General features: G+C 41.5%; 2 protein-coding genes across 4 annotated transcripts in view; one reads left to right on the forward strand and one right to left on the reverse strand.

Moving 5' to 3' along the window:
* The window catches only part of CUNH1orf131 (chromosome unknown C1orf131 homolog), a 14,078-nt gene extending 4,461 nt beyond the window's left edge, over positions 1 to 9,617 (reverse strand). Inside the window, exons 1-3 of one of the 2 annotated variants that reach the window (XM_017526528.2) lie at positions 9,434 to 9,617; positions 7,230 to 7,576; positions 235 to 291 (exon numbers count right to left, since the gene is read on the reverse strand). In XM_017526528.2, the coding sequence (XP_017382017.1) occupies positions 235 to 291; positions 7,230 to 7,576; positions 9,434 to 9,551 (522 nt within the window). In that variant the 5' untranslated portion in view covers positions 9,552 to 9,617. Of the gene's footprint in view, positions 1 to 234; positions 295 to 7,229; positions 7,577 to 9,433 lie in introns of both variants that reach the window. The other variant, XM_017526527.2, reaches the window with a different exon arrangement.
* Positions 9,618 to 9,619: 2 nt separating this feature from the next.
* The window catches only part of GNPAT (glyceronephosphate O-acyltransferase), a 33,661-nt gene continuing 20,477 nt past the window's right edge, over positions 9,620 to 22,803 (forward strand). The window contains exons 1-2 of one of the 2 annotated variants that reach the window (XM_017526525.2): positions 9,620 to 9,875; positions 18,591 to 18,773. In XM_017526525.2, coding sequence (XP_017382014.1) covers positions 9,798 to 9,875; positions 18,591 to 18,773 — 261 coding nt within the window. In that variant the 5' untranslated portion in view covers positions 9,620 to 9,797. Of the gene's footprint in view, positions 9,876 to 18,590; positions 18,774 to 22,803 lie in introns of those variants that run through there. The other variant, XM_017526526.2, reaches the window with a different exon arrangement.

The following is a 22,803-nucleotide window of genomic DNA, read 5'->3' on the forward strand; positions in this document are numbered from 1 at the left end:
AACCTTTAGACATGTAAAATATTCATTTTTAGATATCATAAAACCATTTTTTTGTCATATCTAACATTTATACTACATATGTACTAGGAGCCCAAGAAAAGGTAATATAAATAGTTAAGCTTGCATATAGTTCACATATTATAAACTTACAATAAATTTAATATAAACATGTTTATAAACAAATACTGTAAATAAAGTTAATAAAAAATTATTTAACAATGTCAAAATACATACCTTTTCTAGGTTAAATTCTTGTATATCCACATCTCTCTCCAAAACACTAGTTTTAGTCTGCTGAGAGAAAAAATTCTTATTAAGATCATCTGTTACTGTATCATTATAGTATCTATCACCAAAAGAGTAGACATGTTTTAAGGAACCTGAAAGTGACCCTCTCAGACCCAGTAGACTGGCTACTATGAAAAAAACCAGAAAGTACGTGTTGGCAAGGATGTAGAAAAACTGGAACCCATGTCCTCTTTTGGTGGGAATGTTTTACCACATGGTATAGCCATTGGGGAAAACAATTATGACAGTTCCCCAAAAACTTAAAAATAGAATTATCACAGGATCTCACAATTCCTCTTCTGGGCATACACCCAAAAGAACTGAAGGGAGGGTCTTGAAGAGGTATTTGTACACCTATATTCACAGCAGCATTATTCATAATAAACACAGAAGCAACTCAAATGTTCACCAACAGATGAACAGATATTTTTGAACGTGACATACACATACGATGGAATATTCCACAGCCTGAAAACAGAAGGAACTTCCAACCCATGCTACGACATGGATGAACCTCGAAGACATGACGCTAAGTGAAATAAGCCAGTCACAGAAGGGTATGTGCATGATTCTCTTTTATGAAATACCCAGAGGAGTCAAAGTCACAGAGACAGAAGTTAGAATGGCTAGCTGCCAGGGGCTGGGGGAAAGGGAATAGGGAGCTGGTGCTGAATGGGTACAGTGCATCAGCATTGTTTCAGCAAGCTGAGACCAGTTATAAGATGGATGGTGGTGAGGGCGGCACAGCACTGTGAATGTGCTCAACACTACTGAACTGCACACTTAAAAATGGCTAAAATGGTCAATTTTACATTCATGTATATTTTACCAAAATTAAAAAATTGTAAAAGAGAAAGAAACCTTGAAACGATCCCAGATGGGTGAAAGCCCTGGGCCCTGGAAAGAAACTGGCATACAAAAGAGAGTAGCAATGTCAGGGCTCTCCTAGTCCCTGCTATCTCCATCAGCAGCCACACAGAATACCTAACCCCCCCTGTACCTTGGCTGTAGGGACACCAGGGCTGAGGAGCCGACTAGACCAAGGGGACGGGAGAGCCCCTTGGTGGTAGCTCTGGCCCAGACACAAATAGCTCAGTGTCCTCATCCCACTGTTAAACAGTTCACCAGAAACATCTTAGTTTTGTGGCTATTGATGTCTTTCTGAGAAAGGGTCTGAGGTCTAGATCTGTGTATGTATCAAACACAAACTTTTTGGAAAAAAAAATTCTTGGCTCATTATTTCACAGATGCTGAGTATCTATTAGCATGAACCACCACCGTCTAATTTTTATTTTTATTCATAGCTTGAAAATCACTTCAGTACATTATTCATAATACATGACCTGATTTAGAAACCATCGGTGGTCTCCTCGGTTTTCTTTCCCCCGCTATTCTCTGCAGTAGGAGGCATTACTGCCTATAGGCAATACTGGGTCCTCCTCTACTTCCAGGCACAAAGAAGACTCATGCTTCCCAATCTACTTGATGCTAGGAAGGACTAGGTGGCTTTCCCTGGCCAAAGAAACACAAGCAGAGGGGTGTGTGCCTACTTCCATATGGAACCCTTAGGATCCCTTCATTAACTCCCCTCTTCTTCACTAAAGCAACTAACAACCCTCCAGATGATGGCACCCCGTCATCCTGGGTCCTTAGATGAAGATGGTGTGGGGCAGGAGACCTAGGTTTGCGAATCCCAATGGCCACGTAACATAAGAAAAATGAACTTTTGCCTTTTAAGCCACTGGGATGTAGGGATTATTGGTTATCAAATCACAGCCTAACCTATCCCAACTCTAGCCTTACTATCCCACACAAGGGAGAGGGGTATGTATGGAGATTTTGAGAACTTTACATGCTGGGCAGGGACGAAGGAAGAAAAGCTAGAAAAAGAAACAACATTTTGGAAGAAACCTGAGATGAAGGCAGGCAGTCCACCAGACTCAGCAAACCTGTCTATGGGGTGATGTAGGTATTTTCTCTTAACATGGCTTAGATTTTCTTTTTTTAAATCTATTAGTTGAAGTGCCTAACCAACCTGTCTCCAATGAAAGAAAGACTACCTGCATAAGCAAATGCTCTTTAAAAAATGCAGACAGCTGTATAAATATTAAGAAGTTTGTTGACACCTTGATGAGTCTAAATTACTTCAACTAGATTACTTTCTTCCTAACACTCATCCAACACTGATCTACTCAGGAACAAGGAGTGTGGTATAAAGGTAAGGAGCAGCAATGGAGCACGGAGGATTTCAGGGTGGAGCACCGTGCAGTGGACTACAAGCATATTGCGGGGCATTGAGACCAAAACATGGGAGCTGCAAGAATCTGTGGAATGATCAAAGCTATCTGACAATAACTTTGGAGAAATGTCTCCATGTCTGGCGATGGCTCAGAGTCAGTGTACTTGTGTCACTCAAGGGACAAAGAGATGAGCCTCACCTCACCTATGCTCTCTCTAGTATAGCAGTTTAAGTACACAGTGTTGAAGCCAGAAAGCCCGCGGACTGAACCTGACCTTTGGCACTTACTTCAGCTCCATAATCCTTTATCTGGCATCCTTAGGGTCAGGTTCCAGCTTTAAAATTCAGAAGTCTTTATATTTTAAAAAGGCAAAACTGAATATACTGAGTATTACAGACCACTTACAGTAAGGTCCAAGGCAATAACCCATAATTAATATTTCTGTGGCAATATCTAAGAATATTCACACCAAATGAGATGAACAAAAATGATTTTTAAAAGCTTCATCAGGTTTTTCTGCCAAATAAATGTGCACCAATCTTAAAAGAAGAAAAGATCAATCAAATCGTAGTTTCCAGAGCTCTGGGTGTTTGGAATTGCAGATATGGGGCTGTGGGGTTAATGTTTAACTATAGGCAAGTAACACAACCTCTTGTAGACCTCAAGCTCCTCTGTGAATTGAAGACAGGTCGCAGAAATTGTGAGGACTAAGACCATAAATGAGTTAATGAATATAAATAAATACTCTTAGTACACCCCCAGTAAATATTAGCAATTTGCTATATGCTCAGGGGCAGCCTCCGTGTACCTCAGTCCCTGTGATTCGCCCTCCTCAGCCTCCCAAAGTGCTGGGATTACAGGTGTGAGCCACCGCACCTGGCCTAATCTGACACTTTCATTGCTTAAAAACATAAGTGTTTTCTTTCTTACAGGCAGTCTTGCACCTATGACAGAGTAGGTTCGCCCATTCATTTTTGAGATCACTCCCCATGCCTCTTCCTATTGCTCCCTTATAATCCATTCACCATATAGGAGCTATAGTGATCCTTTTAAAATTTAAATCAGATCACCTCATGCCCTTGCATGGAATTTTTTGGTGGCTTCTCACGTAAAGACTGAAGTCCCAAGGCCCACCACTGCCTATGAGACCTGGCATTCTCCCCTCTGTTCTACTCCTGCTAGACTTCTTCCAGCTCCCTGAACATGCCAGCACTCTTCACCCCCCAGGGTGTTAGCAAGACTGTTTTCTCTCTCCTTGGCTCACTCTTCTCTGCCCCATTCACCAGCACCGTTTAATACAGCATTAGCCTAAATGGTACCTCCTGAGAGACCTCCCTGACCATTATATCTAGACCAGGTTCTGCATGTTACCCCAGGACCCTATTTGTTTATAATTCCTTTTAATTATATTATATTGCTCGACTACAAAGTAGATTGTATAGTATACTCCAGAAGGGCAAAGGACTATTATCTTCTTCACTGCTCTATCTGCAAGGTCTGCAGATAGCAGGCACCCAGTGATTGGTGGAATAAACAAATGAATGAATATGTAATCTCTTAGTATTTCCAGTCAAATTACTTGTATAGTTACTACATTAAAAATGAGACATGATGGCTGGGCACAGTGGCTCTCACACCTGTAATCCCTGTGCTTTAAGAGGCTGAGACAAAAGGACTTCTTGAGGCCAGTAGTTCAAGACCAGCCTGGGCAACAAAACAAGACCCCATCTCTACAAAAAATTTTAAAATGAGCCAGGCATAGTGGTGTGCCCTGTAGTCTTAGCTACTTGGGAGGCTGAGGCAGGAGGATGGCTTGAGCCCAGGAATTGGAGGCTACAGTGAGCTATGATCACGCTGCTGCACTCCAGCATGAGTGACAGAGCGAGACCCTGTCTCTAAATGTAAAAAATATATATATAAATGGTGGCCAGGTTCCCAGATACACCCATGAAAACCTGCTTCAATGCACAATGCAGCTTAATCATAGAATTTATAGCACAAGTTCTGGAAAAATAAGGTCACATCCTGGGGCTAGGAAGGGCCAGCTGGATTGCTGTCCAACTCACCATCCCCTCCTTCGTTTCTCAAGCATTCTCTAAAGATGACCAGCTGATGCCATAACTGGTCATGAAGGTTATCATTACCCATCATACATTTTTGCCACCCATGTCTGTTTAACTGTCCTACAATGGCTCAGAAGTTTTTAGGGAACGAGGGCACAACTATAATTTCCCATGTTACATAAACTCAGCAGAGATGGTGTATTCCAATTAGCACCAGCTGGCTGACTACTCTTTTAATTGGCGTACCCAGGATATGCCGTAAGAACTAGCATTATATTCACATGTATTTATTTCCACGCTGCAATGTCAATACTCCAAGGTCGTTTTATGGGTGTATGTGTTTTTAATGTGTCTACCTTCTGTCTCCTTAATCAGGAGACAGAAGGTAGGCACTCACATTTTCAAAGGGTACATTAAAAAAAAAAATAAAAAATAAAAACAAGAGGAAAGAGCAGAGCACCAATGACAAATAAATAATTGCATTAGGGTCAGGTAGTTCAAAATGTAGAGTGAGCTGAGGCTCCTAAGAAAACCCAACTAGAATGCATAAGGGCTCGCTTGGAACTGGAAGCAAAGGACAATCTGAGAGCCTGCCACAGATGTTCTATTACTAAGCAACAGAGAAATGCAGACTCATTCAATGCCAACTCTTCTGTCCTTTCTATTAAAAAGAAACTTTCCATTCCAGAAAGAAGAACATGAGGGAATGTAAGAGGAAACGGAAGTCCGAGATATTTGAAGAAACAAAAAAGAGTGCCTAAATGCTTTATGTTAGTTTAAGTCTTCAAATGCTGAATTACATTGCAACGCAGTGCTTTCCAACCTTTTTCACATCATGATACATACAGAAAATACCAGTGTTTGTAGGGTACACTGGGGTACTAGGAGATGGCCAGCTTGGGGGCTCTGTTGCCCCAAACACCAAGGGCATCCACTTCTCGGCCCTTCTGCAACAGTTCCCAGAGCCTCAGTATTTGGAACATAAGAGTTTAAGAAGCTTATCTAGAATCCTAAAATAAAGGTAGATATGGTTACAGATTCACTAATAATCTTTTTTTTTTTTTTTTTTTTTTTTTTTTTTTTTTTTTTTTTTTTTTTTTTTTTTTTTTTTTTTTAGAGACAGGATCTTGTTCTGTCATCCAGGCTGGAGTGCAGTGACACAATCACAGCCAACTGCAGCCTCGACTTCCCGAGCTCAAGCAATCCTCTGGCCTCGGCCTCCCAAAGTGCTGGGATTACAGGTGTGACCCACCACACTCAGCCTGCAGAATGCACTAACGATCTTTGAGGAAGAGATGCCAGTGAGCTTGACATGAAGTTCTCCCTGAATTTTAGAAAAAAATTATCAGATGGCTTTTAAAACCATAAAGACAGACACTAACATGCATTTATACATACATAAAGAACAGTGCAAGCCAAACTATCTTTGTAGTGGGTGGAATTGTGGCCTCAACTTATGGCCATGACCCACTCCTCTTCAGAACCTGTGAATATGATCTTACTTAGGAAAGGATCTTTACAGTATAATTAAACATCTCAAGAGGAGATCATCCCAGATTCAGGGTGGGCCTTAAAGCCAAGAGAAAGGCAGAGAGAAACACGAGACTCGGGCACACAGGGATGAAAGCCACATCAAGACAGAGGCAGAGATTAGAGTTATGCAAGCACAAGCCAAGGAAACTCTTAGAGCCACCTTCTGGTCAGAGGCAAAGAATTCTCCCCTAGAGCCCTCACAGGGAGCATGGCTCTGCCAACACCTGGCGCACAGAACTGTAAGAGAATACATTTCTACTGGTTTAAGTCACCAAGTTTGTGGTAAGTTGTTAGAGTGGCCTTAGACACTAATACATACAATCCTCACTTCTTTGCTGATAGACAAAGGTTTGTAGGACATGGGGATGTTATAGAAATGGAATATCTGGATTTGAGCAATGAATTTGTCAAAGCCATTATGATATTCTCATGAATAAATATATTAAAAATATTTGGAGGAGTAATCACATCTCCCATGAAGACTGAATTTTTTGCGTCAGATTTACAAGTTCAGTCTGAAAAAGATTACTGCTCAGGAAATTCGAATTGCTTTTCCCCCAGCCTTGTTTTTCCTTGAGAGCAAGAATTTCTACATATTTTGTTCACTGCTATATCCCAGTGCCTACAACTGTGGCTAGCACACAGCAGGAATGCCAGAAAGAGTTGCTCAAAGGGTTAACTCAGCAAGCCTGTGTTTATCAAACCCTGCACATTCCCAAGAAAGTCCTATTTTCATGACTGGCAACTGGCTGGCTCCTGAGAATTAAGCAATTAGAGTATTCTGCCTGATCAGAGTGTTTTTGCATCCCTGAGGTCTTAAGCCACTGCTGTAATAAGTTTGCCCAGGTAGTTTACACTAGCAATGTGATTGATGGTGAATACCTGCTTTATTCTGGAGGTTTAGAACTTAGTTATTCAAGGTCAGCCTGTAGGCCTACATGACTGATAAGAGCTATATGTGGAGTCCTGGGTCCTGTGAATCCTTCTGGCAAATCCGCGGGCCTGAGGATAGTTAGGCATTCCTGCCACAGTCTAAAAAGCTATTCACCTAATACTACAACACCAGGGGTTTCACCACATACATTTAAGCTAACCAACTCATTACCTGTGTGCTCTTGTTATGATCTGGCTTCAGTTTTCTTTTTTTATTTCTGCTGTGAAATTCTACCACTTCTACTTGTTCCCTATGGTTCTCTAGGGAAGAGGGAGGAACTGCAGGAGCAAGGATCTCTGGTCCTGAAGAGGGACCTGTGGGGGTGCCAGCAGGAGCACAATGCAGCTCTTCTCTGATTTCCTTGAAGAAGCTTAAAGCACTCTTCCTCTGGCCTCTTATGAGAGAACCAGGTACAGGAGATGGCTCTGCTGCTACGGCCGTTGCACCCTCCACATCTCTCTTCTTGTTTTCCCTTTTCTTTAAGATCTTCTTCTGTTCTGTTTCACCTTCTGTCTCTCCTGTTTGTTCAAACACAAGAAGGAAAATAAAGGTTTTCAGTTTTAGCTACCATCAATATCATATGAATGTACTTGTACATGTTCCGTGGCTATATGCACCCAGAAGCACACAAAAAGAAATAAACTATTTTTTTTCCCTTCAAGTAGAGCGTATTTGCAAAATGTGTAGAATCCAAAATGCAGTCATCTTTTTCTAGGTAACTGTATTTACGTCTTTGACCCATGTTAACACAATCACTTTTAGTCCCCACCTTGGTCCTCACTCAAAGTGTCATCACAGCAATAGTCTCCAGGGCTGGTAATCCCAATAGGCTTTGCGCTAAAAATATCAGCCACTGTTTCTTTTTAACGCTTTCTGGGTTACAGGAACATGGAATAGCCTTCCTATTTTCTTTCACAGTTAAGAATTAAGATGAACCTAAGACAACTGGCTCAATTCGAATGTCTTCGTTTTCTACTAAATCCTCTTATCTACTCTATATTTCACCTGTTCAAACTCTGACCAGTCACCTGAAAGTTCTAACCAGAATCCTACACTTCCTTATTCACATGCATTACAAATACCACAGAGCTCTCTACATTACCAGCTGTTGATTTATGCTTGCAACTATTTGCTTCATCTTTTACACAATAAACATTGAAAAGCCAACTAACCTTTGGCATTAAGAATATAAATATGAATAGACACATTCAATGCCTTCAGAGCTCCTACCATGACTTTCAGCCTGTATTGACATAAACTATAGTATTTTGCGGAACAGTCTTCTCCTCCAGATTTTAAACTTCTCAAGGTCAGAGACTAAGTCTTCTCTGTCCTCCAATATGTCCAGGGGCACAGAAATGCTAGTTAAAGAGTGGGGTCTGGGGCTAGAACCGGAACCCAGGCTCTGCAAAAATTACCAGTTACACAACCTGCATCAGGTTTCATTAACCTCTAGTACTTGTTTCTACATTTGCAATCATGGGATTCATGACAGTGTCATGAATCTGAAAATTAAATGAGCAAATACATGAAAAGCATGTGGTATATGGCAAGTTCTCAATACTTTTAAGGATGATTCCTACTGTTTAGGTGAGCTTAGAATTTTCAGCAGTTCCAAAATAAAAAATAGCTTTTAAAATATCACGCCACAACTTTTAAGAAATGTGTTTTGTCCTGAAATCTAATGATTTTATTTGGTGCATGTGCAAAGGGTGTCACCTTCCCCCGGGCAAGTTCTTCAAGGTATGTGGCACAGTCTTCCCACTGACAGGCCATGAGACTTTAATGGGCTCTTTTACTTTCCTTTTCCCGCATCAAGATAAAGAAAGGAGAGTAAAAGGTCAGCACACTTGTTTGAAAAAAGGAAGAAAGAAAAAGTTGTGAAAAAGACAACTGGTCAATGACTATGAAGCCCCTGTCAAGGGACACACAAGAATGAAACTGATGAATTACCCAACAGGACCGAGGCCCCAGAGCGAAATGACACCATCGAACGAGGGTCTGGTAGGTCTCTGGCGGTGGCATGGGGAAAGGGGATTTCCCAGAGCTCAGGATAAACGTGGAAATGTGGGCTACTTCGAGAGTCCAAGGTCCTGTGTGCACTGCTCCCGTTAAACCTGAAAGCCTTGGTGCTTCCTACAAGCAAGTACGATAGTCCCCACACTTGGGAACGAGTTGGAAAGTTTGATGAATAACGTGTGATAGAGAAATGTGTTCTGCATCCGCTACTGGAACCAGGTAGGACGAAGTGAAGGGTGCTTGACATGCAAGAACCTTCAGCCTCAATGCAGAGGCCAGCCCAGGACCGGCTGCACAGGACACCCTCGTTCCTCAAATCTGCTCTCCACGTGGGCGCCTGGGACCCCCGCACTCACCAAAGTCGTAGAGGTTCTGGAGCAGAGCGTCCAGAAGTGTCGGAGAACTAGAAGGCGTGGCAGACCCCGGCCCTTGCTCCTGCGACATTGTGGGGTCCGCCGAAGAATCAATCCTCATTCCGTCGCGCAGTGCCCCCACTTCCGGGTTCCGTGTCTGCGCGCATGCGCTACAGGGCCCTGCGCGGCTTCCGTCCTGGTTAAGATGGCGGCGCCCGGGGTCCTGTGGTGCGGCCGCAGAGGGTGCCGCCGCCCCAGGCAAAGTAGGGCTGTCCTGCGAGAAAGAACCGCCCCCAGCAGCAGCAGCAGCACCACTACAACCGCTTAGCAAAGAATCCCAGACCCCGCCCGGGACAGCAGCTGCACCATGGAGTCTTCCAGTTCATCTAACTCTTATTTCTCCGTTGGCCCCACCAGTCCCAGCGCTGTCGTGCTCCTCTACTCGGTAGGCACCCAGGGAAAAGAGGCCCAGAGCGGAGCCGCGCGAGATAGGACTCCTTTCTCCCAGTTCTTCCTTCTTCCGGCCCACGACCCTTGCCCAAAAGAGCTGGTCCCTGGGCTCCCGAGCAGGGGTTAGTTGGTTGGGTTGGTTTCCAAGACAACGATGTATCGCTGTGGTCTCCGTGTGTGCATGCTTTTAGAAGTTTCTACCGATTATGGTTCCTTTGGTTCCTTTCCACTTGTTCCTTATCCTTCTATCAGGCCCTGGGCCTTCAGAAAGCTCCTGGACACAGGAATGATGGATGAGAATTGGAGTCTCTCCATCTCTAGCGAGAGCATATCGAGCTACCTCTTGGGCAAACCTGAGAAACCTGCGGGTCTGACCCGCCCTGAGATAGTCTGTGGCTCTGCACTCCGCCCTTTGCTGATGTTACATTCCTGGGAGTAAAGCACTTGTCTTGTATGTGGGGATAGAGTTTTAAACGCTTTAATGTAGGAAGATTTAGAACTTCTAGGCATTTTTATTGTACCTTTTCCACAAATCATTTTGGAGGACAGCAAGCGCCACCCAGCTTCTCTCCTGCTTGCCTTTTTCTCCCCAACCCCCTGTTTTAACGGTTCTTTTTTGCCGACAGATGTTGGTCACCCACTGTTTTCATGAAGAAATTATGTGATGGAAGCTTTATAGCCTTCACGATTGCACATTCCTGGGGCAACTGATTTGGTTTTTGTTTGTTTCTTGTGTTTTTAACCACTAAACTAGTTTTTAGCTACTTTCGGAGGAAATAAAAGAATGCACTTTAAAGCCTATTAGGGGCCAGGCTTGATGGCTCACGCCTGTAATTCCAGCACTTTCGGAGGCTGAGGCGGACGGATCACCTGAGGTCAGGAGTTCGAGACCATCCTGGCCAACATGGTGAAATCTCGTCTCTGCTAAAAATATATAAATTAGCCGGTCGTGGTGTCTGGCGCCTGTAATCCCAGCTACCTGGGAGGCCGAGGCAGGAGAATTGCTTGAACCCGAGAGGCGGAGGTTGCAGTGAGCCGAGATCACACAACTCCAGCCTGGGCAACAGAGCGAGATTCCGTCTCAAAAAAAAAAAAAAAAAAAAAAAAAAACCTATAGAAAAAAAAAAAAAAAAAAAAAAAAAAAATCATATTAGCATGTCCTGGTGCTTAGTGTCCGCTTTTGGCTTAAATATAGTGTTCATTTGTACAGAAAGGTCAAAACAGGGATGACACAAAAGAGCAAGATAAACACCCCAGTTTCTAAAGAGAATATGGCTACTTTCAAATTGGGACATCAATATTCTTTGGAACATGGAGAAACTTCTGTTCCCTCTGTATCAAGAACTTTCAGTACCTGATTGCTAACTGCCTAGTTCTCTAAAGCTTATCATTCAAATCGCTCTCTTCATTGATCTTATCGCCCCACAGTTCTGTGGTGGACGCACTTCAACTTTGTTTTCTGACTCTGCTACCCCAGAGCAGGGTTGAAGGGAAGAGCGTTGCTGTGCAGATCCACCTTTTAATGTGTAGCTTTTTCAGCTCTCAATTGGGTTGTGAATTGGCTGGAATTTTCCTGTTGTACATTAAAGGAAGGAGTTGGGGTTTTTTGTTTTGTTTTGTTTTACTTCCTGCTTTGCCAGTGATTCTTTAATAAGACTTGAGTCTACTTTTTCATGTGAAAAACTATGGCAGTTGGATGTGAGCATGCTGTAGTTCTCATGCTGGACAGCAACTGTCTCTTTACCAGTAGGTAGTTCTCACTACTGTTTTGTGACTGCATAGCCTTTACTTCCATGGTAACCTTACTTTTTCTTAGTACTTCAAGCTGTTTTTATTTCCCCAGATACACTGGTATTGTGTAATACTCTGATTAAAAGTAGCACTTTGGAAATATTTAAGATACAGCTGATTACAACAAACATTAGGAGTATATACAGTATCTTATTATTCTCAGTTTCTAAGATACAGAAGTTACAGATCCAGGCTTTGCCTTTAAGGGCACAAGAAGTCATAAAAGTAAACAAATAATTAAGGTTAAGTAGGGTAAGGGCAATGATTGAAGCATGCACAGTGTATTGTAAGAGTGACAAGAGGAGTCACCTGGCCAGCTTGGGAACTTGGAGAAGGTTTCTAAGAAAAGGTGACATCTGAGCTGATCTTTCTTCCTTTCTTCTTCTTTTTTTTTTCTTTCTTTCTTTCTACTTGGAGAAGGTTTCTAAGAAATGGTGACATCTGAGCTGATCTTTCTTTCTTTTCTTTCTTTCGAGACAGCCTTGCCGTGTTGCCAGGCTGGGGAGCAGTGGCTCGATCTTGGTTCACTGCAACGTCCGTCTCCTGGGTTCAAGCAATTCTCCTACCTCAGCCTCCCAAGTAGCTGGGATTTTAGGCACATGCCCCCACCACACCCAGCTAATTTTTGTATTTTTAGTAGTGACAGAGTTTCACTATATTGGCCAGGCTAGCCTCGAACTCCTGGTCTCAAGTGATCCACCTGCCTTGGCCTCCCAAATTACATTTGTATTTTTGAAAGTCTGAGAAGACTATTAGGTTTCTGAAGTGATTATCTGTATAGGCAACTTGTTTTGCTTAAGGAGAGACTGTAGGAAGAGAATCAGGTTGGGGAATGAATCTGATGCATAGAAGTGGAGATCAGTTAGAATACTATTGCAGTCATCCAGAGAAGTAATGAAGCCTGAAGTAAGGCAGTAATAGTGAGCTGGGGAAGAAGGGAAATTGATGAATTTGTGTGATATTTAGGACAGTAAATCATCTGCCTTTGGAACCATTTGTATGTGGTGGCTAAGGAAAGAGCCTATATGAAGTGTACTGTTGGGTTTCTATGATTTGGCAACTGGGCGGATGTTGACGCCTTTCACTGATAGGAAATATGGAGGAGCAGGTTTAGTCAGGGTAATAGAATAGAATTCAGTTTGGGGTGTACTCAGTTTGTGATGTAAGAGATAAATGTAATGATTTTTAACTTAAGGATTATCATGTTCCGGGCCAGATACATCCCATGGTGTTTGGGAGAGATCCAAGTGGAGTTAGAAATATGGTGCCAGAGCAAGAGAGGGGGTCTGGCCTAAATATATAGATTTGCAGTCAGCAAGTAGGTTGTATCTGAAGCCATCGGTGAACCTGAAAGCTTTCAGTGAGACCCTAGAATGAAAAGAAGACTGAGGATGGATTAACCACTAGTGTGCTATAACCCAGATGCTGACTTCCTGTTAAAGTCCCAGTGAAAGATCCAGATGCCTTACAGTGTCTGACAGAACTGTGCATGATCTCTTAACCGCTGTTGCTCTGACTTAACGAATCCTGTTCACTGGGCTTTAGCCACTCTGGCCTTCTGTTTCTCAGACAGCAAGCATGCTCTTTCCTCAGAATGCTCATAGTCCCTTCTGTGTGGCATGCTACATTTCCCCAGAAGTTTTCATTGCTGGTTCTTTGTATTTTTGAGGTCCCCAACTTAAATATCACTTCCTCAGAGAGGCCTTCCACAACCATTGAATCTAAAGCAGCTCTCAAATCACTCTTCCTCATTTTCCTCATTTGTTGCCCAATTTTATTTTTTTTTCTTTTTACTTTTGGCTTTTTAATTAATTATTTTTAGAGCCAGGATCTCACTCTGTCACCCAGGGTGGCGTGCAGTGGCACAATTATAGCTCACTGTGACCGCGAACTCCTGAGCTCAAGTGATCCTTCCTCCTCAGCCTCCTAGTAGCTAGAATTATAGTGCATATCACCACACCTGACTGATTTTTTTTTTTTTTCTAATTTTGTTTAGAGTCAGGGCCTCACTGTGTTGCCAACCTGGTCTCAAACTTCTGATCTCAAGCAATTGATCGTCTTGCCTTGGCCTCCCAAATCACTGAGATTAAAGGTGTAAGCCACCATGCCCTGCCCGTGGCTTTATTTTCTTTATATTCTCTTTCCAGTGGTATGCTACAGCAGTCTTCTATTGGCTTACAAGAGCTGATTGTTAAATTTTCATGAAGTTTGTGAGCCCATTCTTAAAACACAGCCATTATTAAAAATTAAAGATTAAATTATATAAATTTATAATTAAGTCATGTTAACAAAGTAATAAATACTGAAAACCTAGCATTTCTTCATTATTGTACTATCATCTGCGTTCTTGAGGTTATTTGTTTATCCTGCTGGAAGGTGAAGATCATGTTTAACTGCATGCTACTGCCCATTTCTCCCCAGCTTCGTGTTTTTTGGGGTCAGATGGCTCACTTTAAATCTGCCCTGGTGGGAATGTCTATCTCACAAAAATTGACAAATGCTGTAACTCATAGCTCTCCCACATCAAGTGTTAAATGGTTAAACACTGACCAACATATTACTGATGGTATCGCTAAATGGATTTACCTTGTTTATTTGTTGTCTGTCTTTCATAAGGACACGTAAGCTCTCAATATAGACCCTGCCTGCCTTTTTGATACTGTATTCACAGCCTATAAAACAGTGCCTGGTACACTGTGGGCTCTCAGTGACTGTCTGTTGAATGAATGGATCCTCCAGAGCAGTTGAAAGAGAGGTACAAGAAAGGCCTATTTCACTATCATTAGGGAGAAGCCTGCTCTACTAAGTAAGATGGGGGAGAAATAGTTCCCCTGAGCCTTACTTGGGTTCTTCTTTGTGTTATATTCCTGAGTGAGTAACCATGTAAGTTTACTTACTTAATGATACTAAAAACTTCTCAACCATGGTATAGGGAAAGCCAATTAATGGGTAGTAACACTCAACCCTAGCTGCACCTAGGAATCACTTGGAGTATTTTAAAAAAGAATTCTGACAGCGAAGTACCACTCAGAGGCCAAATTAATCAAAAATCTCTAGAGGTGGAACCTGGATATCAATATTTATTTTGAAGTGCCCCTGGGTTACTTTAATGTGCAGCCTGAGTTAAAACCACTGGATTCGACATCAGGTAAGGGCCAGAATGGAGAGATTTGAGCCTTATCCTGTGAATGCTGTGGAGCCGTCATCAACAGGGTTCAAAAAGTGACTTCATTCTGTAATTTATTTTTTCATTCTGCAAATAATGACTTGAGTTCCTACTAGAAACTGGAAATACAGAAATGTATAAGACACCTTATCTACCCAGATAAGAAGTTCATGATCTCATAAGGGAGGCAACAAATACAAGTTCAATGAAGTGTTTTAGAGACCATCTTGAAAATCCAATTATTGAGAGTTCAGTAAAGACTGAAAGGAAAGAATGACCAATTTAATCTAGGTAAAGGGGAGAACCAGAATATGGGACACAGAAGAGGTGAACACAAGCTCTGGTTGTTGGCTAAATATTTCCCAAGTGACACAATGTGGAAGGAGCATTTGTAAATGTCCCTCTCAATAACTGGTACCATCATCCACCTTGTTATTCATAAAAGAGATTGTCTCTCTCGATCACCACTATATCCTGAGCGTGTATCATGGTGTCAAGCACATAGGCATTCAAATATTTGAGAATGAATGCTGTTCTATAGAGGGAGCAATTTAAACAGAGATCTGGGAACACATAGTTCATTTAGGGAACTGCAGGCCTTGGCATAGCTGGACTGCTGGATAAAGAGGAATGGTCGTGAGGCAGGGGGTGGGGGTCATATGCTAAGACAGGTGGACATGATGTAAGTCCACCTTGCAAGCAACAACCACGGAAGGATTGTAGATAATCATATTTGGCAAGCTTTTTCAAAGTATACATACCTGCTGCTTTCCATTAGGGGTTCTTGTCCTGAAGACTCCCTCACTCCCATACATATCTGTTTATGTGCAGTTGACCTTTGAACAGCATGGGAGTTAGGGGCACCAACCCTTTGCACAGTCAAAAATCTACAAATAACTTTTGACTCTCCAAAAATTTAATTAGTAACCTACTGTTGAGCTAGCTGACAACATAAGCAATCCATTAATGCTTATTTTATATGTTATGTGTACTATGTACTGTATTCTTAATAAAGTATGTTAGGGAAAAGAAAATGTTACTAAGAAAATCATATGGAAGAAAAAATATATTTACTCTTCATCAAGTAGGAGTGGATCATCATTAATTCACTTCATCCTTATCATTTCACATTGAATAGGCTGAGAAGGAGGAGGAGGAATAGGAGGGGTTGGATTTGCTCTCTCTGGAGTGGCAGAAGCGGAAAATCCTCGTATAGGCCAGGCATGGTGGTTCACACCTGTAATCTAGTGCTTTGGAAGGCTGAGGTGGGAAGATAATTTGAGCTCAGGAGTTCGAGACCAGCATGGGCATACAGCGAGATCCTCGTCTCTATTTTAAAAAAAATTAAATTTAAAAATCCTCATATAAGTGGACCTGTGCAGCTCAAACGTGTGTTGTTCAAGGGTCAGCTATATATATATTTACACACACACACACACACACACACACACACACACAGAGTCATATGATGCATAACATTTTAGTCAATGTATGATGGTGGTCTCATAAGATTATAATATTGTATTTTTTTACTGCATCTTTTTCTGGGTTTATATGTGTAAATACTTACATTGTGTTACAATTGCTTACAGCATTTGGTATAGTAACATGCTATACAGGTTTGTAGCTTAGGAGCAATAGGCTAACCACTATACCATATAGCCTAGGTGTGTAGTAGGCTATACCATCTGAGTTTATGTTAATACACTCTATGATGTTTGCACAACTATGGAATTGCCTACCAGTGCATTTCCAGAGTGTATCTCTGTTGTTAAGCAGTGCATGACTATATACATATATATGTCCTCAGCTGATTCTGATCCTTTTCTCCGTCCATTCTCAGGACCGCTAAATGGGAAGTTCTTGTTTTTACGACCTAAGTTTATATAATGGTAGTTGGCTGCAGTCTATAGAGCTCAAACTGATATAACTATATATTTATTAATGAGAAATGTGGGATTTGAGATATCCCAGCCTTATAAGCAAGAGTATTTCATATATTACAAGGATTGCAACTTTACATGAGAACTCCCAACAGTGAAAAGACCTTTCCTTCATGTAGTCTTCTCTGCATATGGGCCTACAAATTTTCGTGTTTGCATGTTTTACCTGCTACCCTTTTATAAACTCTTCATAAATGCTATTTGCTTCCATTTATATTCTTATGCCAAATTGTGGTCTCAGTTAACATTCTGTATTTTCTTCTATTACCTCAACATTTAGTCTTTCGGTTATTGAGTTCAGTTATTGACCAATTTTGCTATATTCTAAATACAACCAGATGTTGGAAACACAGAGGAAATGAGCTTTACTCTCTTCAAAATAATTGCGTTTTAGTAGGGAGACAGACATGCAAACAATTACCGTGTTGTGGGATACATACCATAATAGATGTAGATAGTAGGCAAAGAAGTGACAGGGAAACTATGAATGATTCCATCTGGGGAACTCTGGGAGAGTTTTCATAGAAGAGTGATGCCGAAGCCTCTAAAGCATTCAGAATGGTGCCTAACACTTTAGCGTCAGCACACATTAGAAGTGTCCTGACTCTAAGCAGTTATACGTGTTAGCTACAATGATTATCATTACTACTACTTTTGTAATCAGAAAAGTACTCTAGAAAATTAACAATTCAGAAGTCATTGGTAGCTTTGTAAAGAGCAGCTTCAGGGGCTGGTTGGATAGAAGCTGAATGGCAGGAGCTAAATAAGAAATAAAAAACTTGTCTCAGGCCAGGCACAGTAGCTCATACCTGTAATCCCAGCACTTTGGGAGGCCAAGGGAGGAGGATTACTTGAGCCAGGAGTTTGAGACCAACCTGAACAACAAGCAAGTCTGTACTTCTTTATTATTATTATTACTATTATTTTATTTTGTAGAGATGGATCTTGGCTGTGTTGCCCAGGCTGGTCTTGAATGCCTGATTTCAAGCAGTCCTCCTGCATCAGCCTCTCAGAGTGCTGGAATTGCAAGCGTGACTCTATCTCTGCAGAAAAATTAAGAATTAGCTGGGCTTGGTAGTATGCACTTGTAATCCTAGCTACTCGGGAGGCTGAGGCAGGAGGGAGGATTGCTTTAGGAGTTTAAGGCTGTAGTGAGCTATAATGGTGTCACTGTACTCCAGCCTTAGCAAGAGAACAAGCTCTTATTTCCAAAAGAAAAAAAAAGAAGAAAAGAAAGTTGTCACAGCAATATACTGCTCAGTAGTACCCTTTATGGGAGCGCCTGTTTCTTGAATGATTTTTCTTTTTGTTTGCACCCATATGGTTTTATTTTACATGATTTGGGTTTCAAATGTATGTTTTAATGTGATTTTTCTTTCTTTCTCTCACTGTTTGTTTGTTTGTTTGTTTTTTGGCCAGTATGAGGTACACAACTATAATGTGATTTTTAAAGCTAAGTAGAGGCAAATGAAACAAGTTTGTCAGTGTGGCAGATGAAATCATGTAAAGTTGATCAGATTACTTGAGGGCTTGTCTCATCTTTGCTGTCTTCCCTAAATTTCCCAAAGAGGTACTGGCAATTATAGCAATCAGAGATATAATAAAATATTACAACTCAGTTTCAGTTTATTAATCCTAATTTTCTTTAATCTCTTTTTCTTACTATATGAAAGTCTAACATTAGACCACTCTGCCCCTGTTCATGTCATAGAGTAAAATTTTGTCAGAGATGAAACCTTAGCAATGTGTTCTTTAATCTGTCCTGATTATTTTACAGTATGTGCTCATTACTTTCTTGCCTCATCCACAGAAGGAGCTCAAAAAGTGGGATGAATTTGAAGATATTTTAGAAGAGAGGAGGCATGTCAGTGACTTGAAATTTGCAATGAAATGCTACACACCTCTTGTCTATAAGGGAATTACTCCATGTAAACCAACTGATATTAAATGTAGTGTTCTCAATTCTGAAGAGATTCATTATGTCATTAAACAGGTAAGTGATTCCCTCTTCAACCATGGCCAGATTTGTTCACGTCAGCAACTTCTTGATTTTATAACTTATTTTGCTATCTGTAGTATATGCTTTTAGGCTGAGCTGTATTCATCACATTTATCAAATACTTATCATACCCATGTGTGTTAGCTTTTTGCTACACATTAAAGTGGAGGTTTAACAGTGAGCAGTTGAGCAGAGCATGTCACCTAGGCATACAGTGAAATATGATAGGAGCCATGCTAGTGGGAGCCCAGTGTGCAGGGCTGCTAATTAATTATAGGGGCAACTAATTTGGTGTAGGGAGTCAAGGAAGTGGTTTTTTGTAATGAGACCTAAAAGATAATTAGAGATTTTGCAGGCGAAGTGGGGAAAGAATATTCAAGCCAAACAAATAATTTACCCCCGTGGTTTTCAAACCTCCACATTAGCATTACCCAGGGAGCTTTTCAAAATCCCCGTATCACCCCCATGCCAATTAAATAAAAATGTCAAGGGAGGGAATATCAGTGTTTTTAAGGAAGCCCAGGTGATTCCAAAGTATAGCAAAGTTTGGGAGACACTGGCTCACTTTAAGGACCAAAGCCAAGAAAAGACTTGTACTTTTCTCTTGGAGAAGCTATCAGTTTTATCTGATAGGAGATAGGTTGAGCCTGTTCCATCAAGTGCATTCAAATTTTCTCATCAATTAGATGCCAGCAACAGTGGTGTCTCAACACTGGCTTCTCCTTAGAATGACCTGTAGAACTTTTGCAATACTTTCACTGTACTGAAACTAGTTTGGTATGACCAGACCAAAGAATAAAGAAGGGGTGATAATAAGAAATGAGCCTGGAAAGATAAGAAGGGTCATGTTGTGAAGGACTTTGTAAACCACGCTGGATTGGATTTTATCCTAGTAGTACATTACAAAGATGTTGAAAGCTTTCAAGATACAGTATGACATGATCAGGTGATGTTTTAGAAACACCATTCTGCTAAAACTGGACAGGAAGTCTGCTTGTGATGCTCTCGCAATAATCCCTTTGTAAGTCATAGTTGCCTAGACTGGGGAGTGGTTGCAGAAACAGAGAAATGGACAGATTCAAGGGATTTGAGAGGTGGGGTCTACTTTATGACCAGTTGGGTGTAGGAATGGAAGGAAAAGAAAGAATGAAGGATGATAAAGCAATTCACTGAAATAGGGAACCTAAGAGGGAACCAGCTGGGAAGGGAAACTTCAGTTCTGTTATAGCTGCGTGATTTGAAGACATCAAAATGAAGGTATTTGGTGGGCAGGATTAAATCTTCCTGATTGCTAGCCCTCCATGTCATATCGCCCAGGTGCTCATGTGGTCATAGCCCCACAGGTGGATAAATGGATGCGTTGCAGCTATTGCTGACCTGGGCCTTGGTCCTGCCCACATCCTCTCATTCATAGCTTTGGTAGTTTGGCGTGGATTGACTGGCCTCATTTTTGCTAACAGCAGTCTTCTGTGCTCCGTACTATTTTCTTCCTGGTCAGAAGGAAAAATATTCCTCTTTCCTAAGAAGCTCCTCTAAGGAATATACTCTCTCCTTTTTAATTTTTTTTTAATTCTTGGTCCTCTATAAATGTCTTAAAGGAAAACAAGCATGCATGCAACTAGTGTGTTTTTGTAAGGAGAATTCTTTACAAAATTCAGAATTGCAGTATTCTTGCTTGATGTTGGTTACCAAAGAATGTTAATATTTAGTGCTGCCTCTTTACTCATGGAGACTGTGGCTCACTCTCATCTTCCCCGAACACAGAACTGACTCCGTTCATGTTTAAGGCCTCTCCCTGACCTTGCCTGTTACCTCTGCTTTTTAATAGAGATATCTTCAGTTTTGTCTTCAGGGATATTGCCCCAGATTTCAGGTTATACCATATCTGTTCTGCAGCTTCCGCTCTCACCTCTTGGAATCTGCTCTGGTTTCTAATTAGTGAAGAGGAAAGACAGCTGTCAGGCTTTAAATTTCCCTCTCATGCTCTAAGACTGACCTGTAGAGCTTTGCTTTTTTCACGTTTAACTGGAGTTTAATCAGGTTTGTGGCCTTGGGAAAAATTTTTGTTTCTGCTCTCTGTTTTCTCAGTTTGGACATATAACCTGTGGGCTTAATCCTTTGTTTTTATTCACCTTACATATCCTTGAGAAGCTATCAGTTTTATCAGGCTGGGCCTATTTCATAAGTGAAGTCAAGTTTCCTTATCAATTAGATGCTGACAACAGCAGTTCTTCCTTAAAGAATCACTTGGAGCACTTTGGCAAAAAGTTACTATTACTATCTACTAGAAGCTAAACTCCATGAAGGCAAGAATTCTTGTCTCTTTTTCACTGCTGTATTCCCAGTGCCTAGAACGTAGAAGACATTCAATATTTGTTGAATTTGTGAATTTTAAAAAATGAGGCCATGGTCCCATCTACAGAGATTCTGATTTAACTGGTCTGGGATAGGACCCAGGCATCTCTCTCTCTTTCTTCTGCTTTTTTTTTAAAGCTCTTCAGATTGTTCTAATGCACACTCAGGTTAAGTGTTACTGATTTAAAAGATCTTATTCAGGCCAGTGTTTCCCTGACTTGGCTGTGCTGCTGAGAAAAATCACATAAACTAGATATATTGGAATCATACAAATTCATGATTAGGCAGCACAACTGGGCCTTCCACATTCCCCAGTAATTCCGTTTCCCTAGTGAACTGCTTTTCATTCTCCAAAATGACAGTTTTAGCAACCCCACTCTCCTTGAACTTCCAGCCCTGCCTCCTCCTCTTACTTGCAGCAGATGGTGAAGAAAAAAATTTTCTTCCTCTTCCTGTGAAGAAAAAAATTATTATTTTTTTTTGAGACAGAGTCCCCCTCTGTCACCCAGGCTGGAGTGCAGTGGCATGATCTTGGTTCACAGCAACCTCCACCTCCCAGATTCAAGCGATTCTCCTGCCTCAGCCTCCCAAGTAGCTGGGATTACAGGCACTTGACACTGCACCTGGCTTATTTTTGTATTTTCAGTAGAGATGGGGTCTCACCATGTTGGCCAGGCTGGTCTCAAACTCCTGACCTCAGGTAATCTGCCCGCCTCTGCCTCTCAAAGCACTGGGATTACAGGCATGAGCCACCTCGCCCAGCCACAAAGAAAATTTAAACCGTCATGAGTGCTCTCTCAACTTCCTGTGACCAAATCTACCAGTTTACCTGCATCCAGTACTCATTATTTTCTGCTGTTAAAACTCCTGTTTGGGTGTAATCCCTACTCTATTCCTTTGTTCTGAATTCCACCCTCTCCCCCTTCCTCAGGTCCTTTGCCTCTCCTGACTATCCCTTCGTATTTCTTCAGTTACTTCTGTGTTAGCCCTTTCCCCATCAGCATTTAGCATGTTTACTTCTCTCTCAGCTTAGATAGACCTGCATCCTTTCACCCCGTGCCTTCTCTAGTATTGCCCATCTCTTTCTTCCCCCACCTTTACCTCTCTCCTCCTCTTTTAAGAAATTGATGGTTTTTTTTTTTTGTTTTATTTTATTCTTTAGAAACAGGATCTCTCTGTCATCCAGGCTGGAGTACAGTGGTGTGATCATAGCTTACTGTAACCTTGAACTCCTGGGCTCAAGCAGTCTTCCTTCCCCAGCCTCCTGAGCAGCTTGAACCATAGACATGTGCCACCATGCCCAGCTTTTTTGTTGTTTTTTAAAATTTTTTGTAGAGACAGGATCTCGCTATGTTGCCCAGGCTGGTCTTGAACTCCTGGCCTCAAGTGCTTTGATTACAGGTGTGACCCACTGTACCTGGCTCAAAATTGGCCATGTTGTCCATGCTTACCATCACACTTCCTCACCCTTCATTTACTATTCAGCGTGCTGGAATCTGGTTTCTCATCCACTGTAATGGCTCTTTCTGAGGTTGCGAATGACTTTCTTATGGGCAAATTCTACCTGTTTCAAAGCTGTGATTGCCTTTGGCTCTTGCTCTTTCTCCTTTCTTTCCACGACACTATACCTTTATTCTAAGCCCTATATCTTTTTAATCATTCCTCACTT

This window comes from Cebus imitator, unplaced genomic scaffold, assembly GCF_001604975.1.
Source record: "Cebus imitator isolate Cc_AM_T3 unplaced genomic scaffold, Cebus_imitator-1.0 Scaffold42, whole genome shotgun sequence".
NCBI classification, from domain to species: Eukaryota; Metazoa; Chordata; class Mammalia; order Primates; family Cebidae; genus Cebus; species Cebus imitator.